Genomic DNA, 11225 nt, shown 5'->3' on the forward strand with positions numbered 1-11225 from the left:
GCCATCAGGGAGCAGATATTCTAACGTGAGACACTTTCAGAGAGCGGTAACCAGGACTGACACACGCTAGAGACTAACCACACGGTAGCGCTGGAGGCAGTAAAAGTGGTCATTTCCGTCCGGCTCTGGCACATAGTAGACACTCTGTTATCCGCTCAGCATTTTAGAAATATATAACCATGCGGTTGTAGATCTTCTTATCACAGTTTGGCTGAGGAGCGTTTGTACTGTATCTGGAACCGTTCTAGCTTAAAGGAGACTAAAGAGGAATGACAGCCAGACTCAACGCTTTCCTCCAGATTACGAAAACAAAATTGCTATCAAGGCCAATATCGGTACAAACAGAGAGATTTTAATCTGTGCTGTATATTAGGTAATAGTCTTGGGTCAATGTTAAATTTCTGGAGTGTGATCACTGTACTGCGGTTATAAAAATGTCCCTGTTTCAAAATTTGAGGTCTGGAGCTTCATAATGTAATTTACTCTCAAGTTCAGAAACAAGCATACCTATCCACAGAGAAGGGCGTACACACGCGTGTGTGTGCGTGCGTGCGCACACACCCACACACTCGGTGGTACAGAAAAGGTGGCAAAATGTTAACGAGCAGAAAATCTGGGTGACAGGTATATGGATGGGTGTTCACTGTATTCTTCCGTGTTTTTTTTTTTTCTGTAGCTTTGAAATTCTTTAATATAAAGAATTGGCAGGGGGGTGGGGCAGGGAGAGGAGAAAATAAAAGATAAAAATACTCTGGAACTACCTTAAGTGGTTTTTGAAGCAAAAGCCCGGGAAGTGAAGAAAGAATTGACAAGTCAGTTCTGAAACCAAACACAAATACTTTTTATTTATGGGATATCATTTTACATCAATTCCATGAAAACCTAAAACCAGTTTGCTGTACTCAAGTTAGGTGGCATAACAGTATTGTAGTTAAGCTGGAGTCACAGGACTTGCACGCGTTTATGGATGTAATGCAAATACTGACGACACGAAGCGTTCACAGTTACAGGTTGGCTGCTGTCCACTTAACAGTAACCCCCAAGGGAAAGGATTCTATGATAAAAAGCAACCCATGTTTTGGTCTCATTTACAGACACCCAACGTTTAGTTGGTCAATGAATTCTATACATTTATTATACAACATATGAAAGAATAAAAGATAAGGCTTACAGAGGTATTTTAGCAGTTGTAAGAATAAAAACCAAGGGCACAAACTAACTTGGAAAGCTTTCTGTATAAACTTCAAAAGCACTGTTAAAATGGAGACTTGAGAGGCAACAGATGTCCGTTGTTAAATGAGAATCTAGAGGGGTGTCTGGTCAGATTTTGTAAAAACTTAATTCAGAGTTCATGTTTCAAAACAGCGGCACGTAACATTACAGTGGGTGTTCATGGCAAATCAAATCATGAAACTTCTGACCGACCAGGAAACACCGAAAAGTTGTATTCCATGACAACGGAGTATTGCAATGTGTAGTTCAAAACACAGTGGAAAGAGAGAAAAGGTGTAGACAGGTAAGAAAGAAAAACCAGAAGAAGGCACCCTAATTTCTTTAACATTAACCACTAAATAAGTGTCTGATGACTGCTCAATTTTATGTAACTTAGGAACATTTTTAAGAGAAAAGTATCTTATTACTCATTTGGCCCCTTTTCTGCTCCCTAGAAACAAGTGCTGACTGCATAAAATCAAGAACTGAGGGCAAGCACTCCACAGTCACAGAGGCTTATTTTTCAAGGAAGTTTGAAAGTTATTTGGAGTTTTCTAAATATGCAAGATTATCATCACATTGGAATACCTACTTTCACATTCTGTACCACGAACAGTTTTCACTCGGGTTTTCTGCCCATCATCAAAATGGTCACTATGGATGAAATGTAACGTCTCCCCATGACAATCCTTTTATTTTAGGATTAACTGTGCTTAGTGTTTAAAACATTCTCCAGTTTCTAACAATAACTTTTACAATAACTTTATCTGTGATTCATACTTGTTTAAACAAAACTGTAATTGATCAAATTTAAGAACTGTGGCCATTAAAGTGTGTTTTTGTTTTTTTAACTTTACAGGATACTTTTGGAAACAAATCAAGCTCTTCACCAATTCAGACTTGGCGATGGCCAATCGCCACTGGAGTAACAGGCACCCGTTGGAACGGAACCCCTTGCAACACATCGGTCCCAAGAGCTGTGCTTGCCATCAACACCTTCTATGCTTCTCAGGTATTAATTTGTGCAAACTGGTATGAATTTGTAAGGTAGAAGTGAGTCTACAATTCCTAAGCAAGGAATGATCAAGTATGCTTAATCACTACAGAGTTTTTCACACTTCTGGTTTATTTCACAGCAAACCAAACATTTCTATTTGGTAGAAAAAGGAAGTAATTTCACTCTACCGTATCATGATTTTGTATATGCACACACACCGTATATACATACAAAATTTCTGTCTTTGGTGGTTCAGTTAGGGAAAAAAATAATATGAAAATCTGAACACTGTTTGCAAATAAACTGTGAAATAGTGGTCAAGAGTAGCATCGTCTGTGTGCTTTACTCATTTAATGCCATTTAAAGGTTCACATTTAATCCAAAAGATTTTTTTGGCCAGATTTTGAAATAACCCAAACCTCTTCCAATCATTATTTAATCATGGATCCTGCTCACATCTATAGGATTCATTTGTTCAAATGCACCATTAGCTTTTTACTTGGTTTATATCATTAGACTTTTACGTTTTCACAAAACTTTAGGGACTAAATCAGGCATTCAATAGCACCAGTTAGTTGAGGGGAAACATGTTACCTAAAAATTTCCTCAAGAAGGGTAAGGCAAGGGGGGGGGGGGGCAAAAAAAAGACCCAGCATACAAACCCCCAAATACCGTCCTGTTTACTCGTTTCCTCATCCACATAAATAATGGCTACCACCTTTCTGTACAAATTACCCAGGTAATGAATGACGAGTGGCCCCTCCAGGAAAGGTCCTACTGCGTAATAAAGTTAGCTCGATGCTGGTGGTTTCGTGTCCACTGCCTGCAATGGACATTCTGCCAGGGAAAGCCTAGCATGAGAGAAACAAAACGAAACAAAACGAAACCTCTCGCTTACAGTAGAGTTCTTTTTCCAAAAAACTAGAAAATTAGACATCGTGAAAGCTTAACTGAAAATCCAAACCACAACTAAAAGTGCTCTGCGGTGACAAACTGCCAGCGAACCATTCGGCTTCCACGGAGGAGGCGAAATCAAGGTTACTTCGAATGGCACGGGAAGCATCGGCAGACCCAACACTGACTAGGAGAATGCAAAAGGAGAAACAGAACCGCTAAAGGAAGTTTACGAGAGTTTCAAGCTCTTTTCAAAACGTGCGATTTTCATTTTTTCACGTGTACCCATATTCGAACTACTCCGGCTTTAACCTCAGAGGATAAAATCCTACACCTCGCATGGTGGAAAGGCTTGTGGCATGGTGCGTGTCTGTATGTTCAAGTAATTAGAACTTCCGTCATTTAAAAGCGCTCATATTTAAGTAAACCAAATTATATTTGGTATATGCCTCTGAAAATTTATGACTCCCACCTGCTTCACGAAAGTTGGCCTCTTAAACAAGAAGGTTAATTCAGGTAACATTTGCTTGTGGTAACAGTTGTTCTCTCTTGTTTTCTGAAATGCTACATTTGAGACCAAATAAAGTAGAATTGGTTCGTCTGAAAAAAGGGACTAAGAAATATGCCACAAAAATTATTTTTACAATACAGTTCTGCAGAAATAATCTCTAGGTGAAGCTTTTTCTTTTTATACACATATACAAAATTTAAACAGCAATATACACATCATCACAGTGAGGACGTTGGCAAATTCACCAATCTGTAGTGTAAATACAAACCGCAAAGCAGCCTTCCAAGAGAACAATGCTACACAGCAAGCAGAGCTGACCCGTTCAATAGCAAACACCACAACGTCCCTGCAGAAGGGAGACAGTGCAAGAAAAGCAGCATGCGCTTGGATACAAACAGCAATTTATGGCTAATGGTTGACATATCTGTGGTAACAGTGACTCTCTCGCTGCTATGCATAAAGTCCTAGGACATCTGTTTGTCTTTATACCACTCCACAAACTCGTCCAACAAAACTGGCCCTGAAGAGAGAGAGAAAAGAACACGGCTATGAGGCTCTTCCTCACAGGGGGATGGATGTGCGAATGCACGGTGGCGGGGGTGTGAGGGCGCCCAGCGCCGGTACTTACACGCTCCGTCTTCGTCGTAGTTGCTGAGGTCAAGGTTAATTGTCCTGCTAAACTCTAGCACATTGCACCACTGGTCTTTGTTAATAACTTTATATTTTGATTGCTGATGGAGGGAAAAGTAATATGAATTACCGACACTCAGAATTAACAAATGGCACGGTTTCAACTGCTGTATGAATCAACATAATCAAGTTCACGAAGGTTAACTCTTTCCACTTGAGGGATGTTAAGCACCAATCTAGGACAAGGATGAGAGAGAGCAAGAGGACTGAAGATGACAATTTGCATTAGGAAAATATTATGAGGGCTCAACACAAAATGACAAGCACATCAAAGAAACGTGATTTTTGTCCCTAGAAGTGAAATTCCTAACCTGCAGAAGTCCTTTTACAAAAAAGAGGTAATTAACCTACTTCACAGAGATACTGCAAGAATTAAAAGAGAGAATTCATGTAAAGTACTTCACTCGGTGCTTGGCAGAAAGCAGGGGCCAGAGAAAGAGCCACTCCCACGAGTAACGCTGTCCTGAGCGGCACGGCTCACTGCCGGGTGTCAGCACAAAGTACACACAGCAGCGACTTACTCTACGAGAACTTACGAAGTGCTACCAGCGGTCTCAGAGCTAGCTGCTCTGTCCAGCCACTGAAGAAAGTTACTGTTCTAACAATTCAAAACTTGAATCTGATCACAAAAGCAACAAATCAAGGATACCCATGAAGTGGTTTTTCTATTCCTCTTAGACAAGAAATATGCCGCAGGTATATTTTAAAGTACACGATTCCTGTAGAAAGACTGAAAACTAAAACCCAGATTCAACGGCTTTGGAATCCTAACCACTAAAAATCAGGAACACCGGAAAAATATACAAGTACATCAAAAAGCAAAGAGCTGAGCCAATGGTTTTGAGGATGCAAACACAAGAGAAACTCAAATGAAAGGATCACTGTGTCCTTTGAAAAGAAAAAAAGCAAACTAATGTAAAAGAGAGAACAAAGCACAGACTACAAGTTGAACTTTCTAAGCAGTGCAAAGCAAACATCGGTCACGGAAACAGTTGAAGATGCTTCTGGAATTGTGCAGTCAGACCCGCCTGCGGCAAGGTCTCTCAGCTAAAACGCACCTCCCACTCAGGCTCAGTCTCCTCAACTCCAAGAACAAGGACCTATTTCTACTCATTTTCCAAAGAAAGCTAACATGTCATGGGATGGCCAGAGAAATTAGAACAGACCATTGGCAGACATGGATTGCCATGTAAACAGACACTTCTCACAGTAAAACTAGAGTTTTTAGACCTGTCTTGAGGAGTCCTGGTTAGGAACATCAAAAGCAATTTTTAGTAACAGTCCTCAAAGAATCGTATCAGCTGGAAGTGTTTCCAGACCCATACAAAAAGTGGGTTGCACAGAAGATTACGGCAGGAGTGAAGCCGGTCAGGGTACGGCCCGAGCTTTCCTCAAGGACTCGGCACCCTCATCCTTTCAAGCAAAGGGCACCTTTTAAAGGGTTTGGGGCTGGAGGGCAAGAAGGATGCCATGTAGGACAACCCAAGTAGCTCAAACCTGCATCTCAGATACTCGCAGGTCCTACAGCATCACACAGCATCAAAACCAGCTCCTGAGAACCAGCAGCTCAGCACTTGTGATCATTAACACTTAAAGCAAACAAACAACGATGGAGTGAAACGCTGGCGTTTTTCTAACGCGGACATAAAGCAAGTGGAAACTGAGGGGGATACTGCCAGTGCGCCTAACGCTCAGGTTGGTCTAGGTCCCCAAGTTCCTGGAGAGAAGACAGATCTCTTATCTATCTAGACGAGACTAGACAACAATAGATCACAAACTTCTTTTAGTAAGAAGGCAGAAGGCTGTTTTTTAACCTTTGCTCACTCAAAGTGGAAATTCATCTAGAGCCACAAAAGAAAGTGAATATTGCTCATGCAGAGTAGGAAATCCTGACAGCAGTAAAGCTTTCCGAGCGGGGCGAGAGAAAGGAAAGGACAGAGCTCCAGCTGTCTCGCTTGCACCTGCGCCGGGGAGCCATGCGACACATGACCCCACACACAGACACACCCCAAGAAAACGGGTAACTGCTCACGGACAGCAATTACACGTCACCATAATTCCTAAAGGCAGAAAAGTACAACAGACAAAATTACGTGAAATGGTTAAATAAAGTATACTTGGTAGTTCTAAGCAAGCAAACATACATTCCATAAAATAGCAATTTGGTACCTCTAAGAATTGGTGAAAAACTGGAAAAAGGGGCCAGATTTTTCCTAATAACAGTCCCAACATGCACTTGGCAGTGTTTATGTCTAGGCTGCGCTGGTCCTTTTCCTGTTTAACAAACAAAAACAAGGATGAGCCAGATGCCCCCAAATAATAAATTCCAATAATCCAAATTTCTATTTCACTTCGACACAAAATTAGTTAACAGCTCATTTATCATACACCATAAAAACCCTGAACCAAGACTAAGGGAGGGGGGAGGGGAGGCAGTCAAACGCAACGGAGGGCTTAATCGTTTGGGTACCGTACCAATTTACCACAGGAAATTCGTGTCAGCTGAGTGATAGCCCTAATGCAAAGTGGATCAGTTATGTAGTAACAATACCGATGATTATTTCATGGGATAAAGAAAAAGCTACAACTCAATCACTCGCCATTTGACATTTCTAATGATCATCCAAATCATTAGTATTGACCCCAAAGCCCGTGACTTAACTGAACGGAATTTAAGGGTTTCGGTTTCCATGCTTAGGAATCAGGTTTCCTTAATAAAAACCATTTTTTCCAACAATTTCATTTCATTGGTAAATGTTTTTCTTGTACCTAAACATGCTGGAATTAAATTCAACTCATAATAAATGCTGGGGCTCTGGGGATTCTAAGAGGACGAATGCATCCCCCTACTCTGCGGGGAAACAGTCTAACCTATTACAGTCCTTCTTACCTTGGATTTATTAGATGTGAAATCTCTTAGCAGAATACACCTAACTAGTAGCCCAGTGAAAAACAACATTTTGTAAGGAAACCAGAAGAGAAATATTACATAAACCTGAATATGGGCAGATTAAGCTCAAATTCACTGATATTTGCAATTAGGATCCTCCTCTCTCACTGTCCCCTTCTGTACAAGTTTCCATTCCGGAACTACAAGTGGGCACTTTCTATGCAAAGGGACAAAGGACCTGGGACCATAAGCGGTAACCTCACACATCCAAAGCTAGCCTCCCTGTGGTATTTTAACTACCGTGGCAATTTGCAGAAGTACTTTTCTACAAAGGGAGAAAGTGCCTGGCTATCTCACTCGGGGTGGACTCTAAACGTTCGCCAAATTAACAGACGATGCTGTGACCACCACTGTCAGCCGCATATGCAGCCACACATACCTTCCGATAAAATAAATTGTTACCTCAAGGACTTAATGCTGAAATGCTCTTTAGTACACAGAGAATTTCTGGCCATGACACCAGATTTAGAAGTAAAGGACTCAAACAATACAGCAAATGTGAGGGCCTCACTCAACAACAGCAAACAAGGTAGATGCAGATACAGGAAGATGTGCAACGGGGTCTGTCTTTCGGTCCCGGTCATAAAGCGTAACGACCGTTCTCGTACAGACCGGGTCAGATGGCTCCAAGTCACCCTTCTCTGTTACAGGCCACACAACTGAGTCTGAGGATGGCGGGGGCCCAATTCCACAGTTCAATGCCAACAGGTGGGACCTCCTTTCCACGGCGTTCTCTGCCTGTCTCCCGGCCATGCATACGGGTCTTGCTCAGGGCTGCGGTACTCACTCCCACGGAGAGGAAGACAGTAGAAAAGGTGCTCCCGAGATTGCCCACCTTTTGCCCACCACCTCATTGGTTTGTTGCATTTCGGGGGTTCATACTTCTGTGATGCACTGTGCAAGCAAATGGAAAACTTCCTCTTACCCTGTAACATAGGTGTGGCAGACAGCAACAGCACACCACGCTATAAAGCAATCCACAGAAAAATAAAAAAATAATAACGAGTAAACTGTGGAGAACACACGCGGCACCACAGGACTGGGCCCAAACGTCGTTTGTTGAACAACAGCTCGTGCAGCACAGGGCTGACGCCACCGGCATTCTGGAAAAGCTTTCCCTCTGAGCAGTTTGTCATCATTCACCACACCTAAAATCACTAGTCTTGCCTTGATACATTTGTGCCTTCTTCCAACATCAATGCCTCTGTCCCCATCACAATGGACATACACTAAGGTGACAAAAAAAAAAAAAAAAAAAAAAAAAAAGATACGAAGGACCTGGACAGACTCTTTGCAACAATATAATCATCTGACAAACTGATGATCATGAAGGATTTCAATGCATGTGTTTGGCAGTGATGCCAAAACATGGAGGAAAAGGCATCAGACTCACAGGACCGGAAGCTGAACAGCACTCACTTACTCCTGCTCTGCCAGGGTGCCAGCCGGCAGCTCGCAATCACTAACACCATCTTCTGCCTAGCAAATAAGAGAAAGATATTATGGATGCACTCACGGTCGGAACAGTGGCATCTTGCTGGTAACCAACATTGCCAGTGGGGGGACTTGACTAAGTGCGAATGACCATAACTGGAAAGGCTCAAAATTCCTGGAACAGCACAGTTGAGAGATCTCACAGCAAACATCTCCTAAACAGCAAAATGGGAGACACACTCAGGGGGTTCTGTGACAATGATCCTAATGGCAGTCTCTGCAAAGGAGTCCCAATTAAAAGTGAAATGAATCTTCTAGAATGCCATGAGGCAGCCATCAACATCATGGGCAGTTTAAAAAAAAAAAAAAAATTCACCTTAACAAATTCAAGGAGTACGGCAAAGACACACAGAAGCTCCTCACGAGAATTTAAATAGTACACTGTCAACACCAACCCTAGGACCCTCTGCTCACAGAGCACCAAGGAGCGAGGGACAGATTTCTGCATCTCAAAGTCAGAATCTAAGCAGAAAGTGCCTTGAGAGAGACAGGCAAGAGTCGCTCAGTATCCCCGAAGGCCCATCAAGGTTAAAGGAGAACAAACGAAACTTTCCTTCCTGCCTACTCCTGACCCAAAACGTGTAGGTATATATTTCACGCACTTGCATTCAACGTAAGATAACACATTAAAAAACAATTATATTTTTCTAATAATAGGAACCAAACAGGTTCTATACACCAAAGATACACTAACTCCCTACAATACACAACTAGATTCTGCCTTGCTGCCTCCTTAAACACAGATTTTTAAAAAGCAGTTACAGATGAATCAGGCCTCTTAGCGGTGCCGCGTAAAACCAAAGGAATGTATCTGAAGATTTGAGGAAGTTATGTTTTGTATATGGAATAAATGCATTCCTCAGGCTGAAGTCTAACAATAGCTAACGTAGAGAGTAATGAAGTTCTATTAAGGTCTGATTTAAAGTTCTAATACATATACTTTTAAGAAGCACTCATGTTTATGTAAGACTGTTCCAGGATAGGTCTTCTTGTAAAACGTGAAGATTAATCATTTTTTTCCTTAAATGGCTCAAGTGACTTAAGAAACAATAATAGAAACAAAGCAATTAACGGTAAATATGTAAATGTAAGTATGGTATTATAAAGACGAATCTTCTAACATCTTTCACATCCAGTATCCAGATATGCTGTATCAGAGGCCCCCAACTGTTCCGGATGATCTAGTTCCAATTTTCACAAAGTGTTCACAGCTTAAGACTTGTATGTGAAAAGGGGGATGGACCTTGAATTATTAAAATGATGAAGGAAAAAAGCCTTCAAAATAAAAAAACTCCCTAAAATTTTCGAGACAGCCTTTACCAGATGAGCTCAAGAAACAATATATGTGACCACAATTCACAGACATAGATGGCAAGAACCAAGTCGGAAATCGGTGTGTGAGATCCAAAGGCCTAAACTGAAAACGGAAGACACGCGTCCTGCACTTCTCGCTTGAGACCACAAGGATTACAAAAAATAAAGAGAGAACGCAGTCCTCCTCAACACAGCTACCTAAGAAAACAAACGTAAGGGAAAAATAATGCTAAAGGACTCAAAGCTTACTGTGATTCAGTTTACAAAACTGACAATGCAGTAAATCAGTTTTTTGAGCGGGAGCTTTTTTTTTTTAATGCACATTAAAAACAAGCTAAAAGTCCAAAAAAACCAAGAGTCCCCTCTCATTGGGAAAAATGAAACTAAATAATTACGCTCTTAGAACTTACCCAGCAACTCACTTACAGATAACAATGTGTGCAAGGCAATTACTTAATTAAGCTAAACTATTGACACTTCCTTTAGAACAAAAGAAAAAAAATCTGCCAACAGGCACAGTCTCTCCTTGTCATTTTATTTGGCACAGACCGTATTACTGTAAGCACTATTCTTGGAAAACAAGTCATTATTTGAGACTTGAGGTATGCAGACAACCTAAACAATGCCCGTGAAGAGTAACACAACAACTATTTGCAATTCTATGGGTAACTTTTACGAAAAACTTAATCTGTGCCAGAAACTGTTGTAAGTGCCTTAAACTCATTTAATACAACAACCGTGTCAGGACAGGCATGATTATAATCCCCACTTTATAAATAAGGAAACTGAGGCACACGGGGCACTAAATAACATGAACTAGGAAGTGTGAGTCCGAGCCTGAGCTCCTCACCGAGTACCACGTCGCTTCCCTGAGAAGGAACGAGGAGAGAGGCTGAAATACTGAGGCATAGGGTCCAATTAGCTTTACGAGTACCTGCTGGGCAAACCTCGGTGTCCACAATAACCACAGCGTAATCTTAAAGATAAAACTGGCCAGATTTTCAGGGTAACCAACCTGGGATTAGATGACTGCATACTCTTCCTGCTTTTGTCCTCGCCCAGGACAAAACCTTCTGTTTTCTTCCTAATTCACAATGAAAACGTGAGAAGTGGAGGGTGTGTGTGTGTGTGTGTGTGTGTGTGTGTGTGTGTGTGTGTGTTGG

The 11225-nt window shown here is 41.5% G+C and overlaps 1 protein-coding gene across 9 annotated transcripts in view; it reads right to left on the reverse strand.

Annotated features, from left to right (window-relative positions):
- Positions 1–817: 817 nt before the first annotated feature.
- Positions 818–11225, reverse strand: part of DCUN1D4 (defective in cullin neddylation 1 domain containing 4) — an 86525-nt gene continuing 76117 nt past the window's right edge. For 8 of the 9 annotated variants that reach the window (XM_040483905.1, XM_040483912.1, XM_040483969.1 and 5 more), the window contains 3 exons: positions 6474–6578; positions 4243–4345; positions 818–4134 (listed from right to left, as the gene is read on the reverse strand). In XM_040483905.1, coding sequence (XP_040339839.1) covers positions 4079–4134; positions 4243–4345; positions 6474–6578 — 264 coding nt within the window. In that variant the 3' untranslated portion in view covers positions 818–4078. The remainder of the gene's footprint in view (positions 4135–4242; positions 4346–6473; positions 6579–11225) is intronic. The other variant, XM_040483922.1, reaches the window with a different exon arrangement.

The sequence above is a fragment of the Herpailurus yagouaroundi genome, unplaced genomic scaffold, assembly GCF_014898765.1.
Source record: "Herpailurus yagouaroundi ecotype Mexico unplaced genomic scaffold, PumYag 28, whole genome shotgun sequence".
Taxonomy (NCBI): domain Eukaryota; kingdom Metazoa; phylum Chordata; class Mammalia; order Carnivora; family Felidae; genus Herpailurus; species Herpailurus yagouaroundi.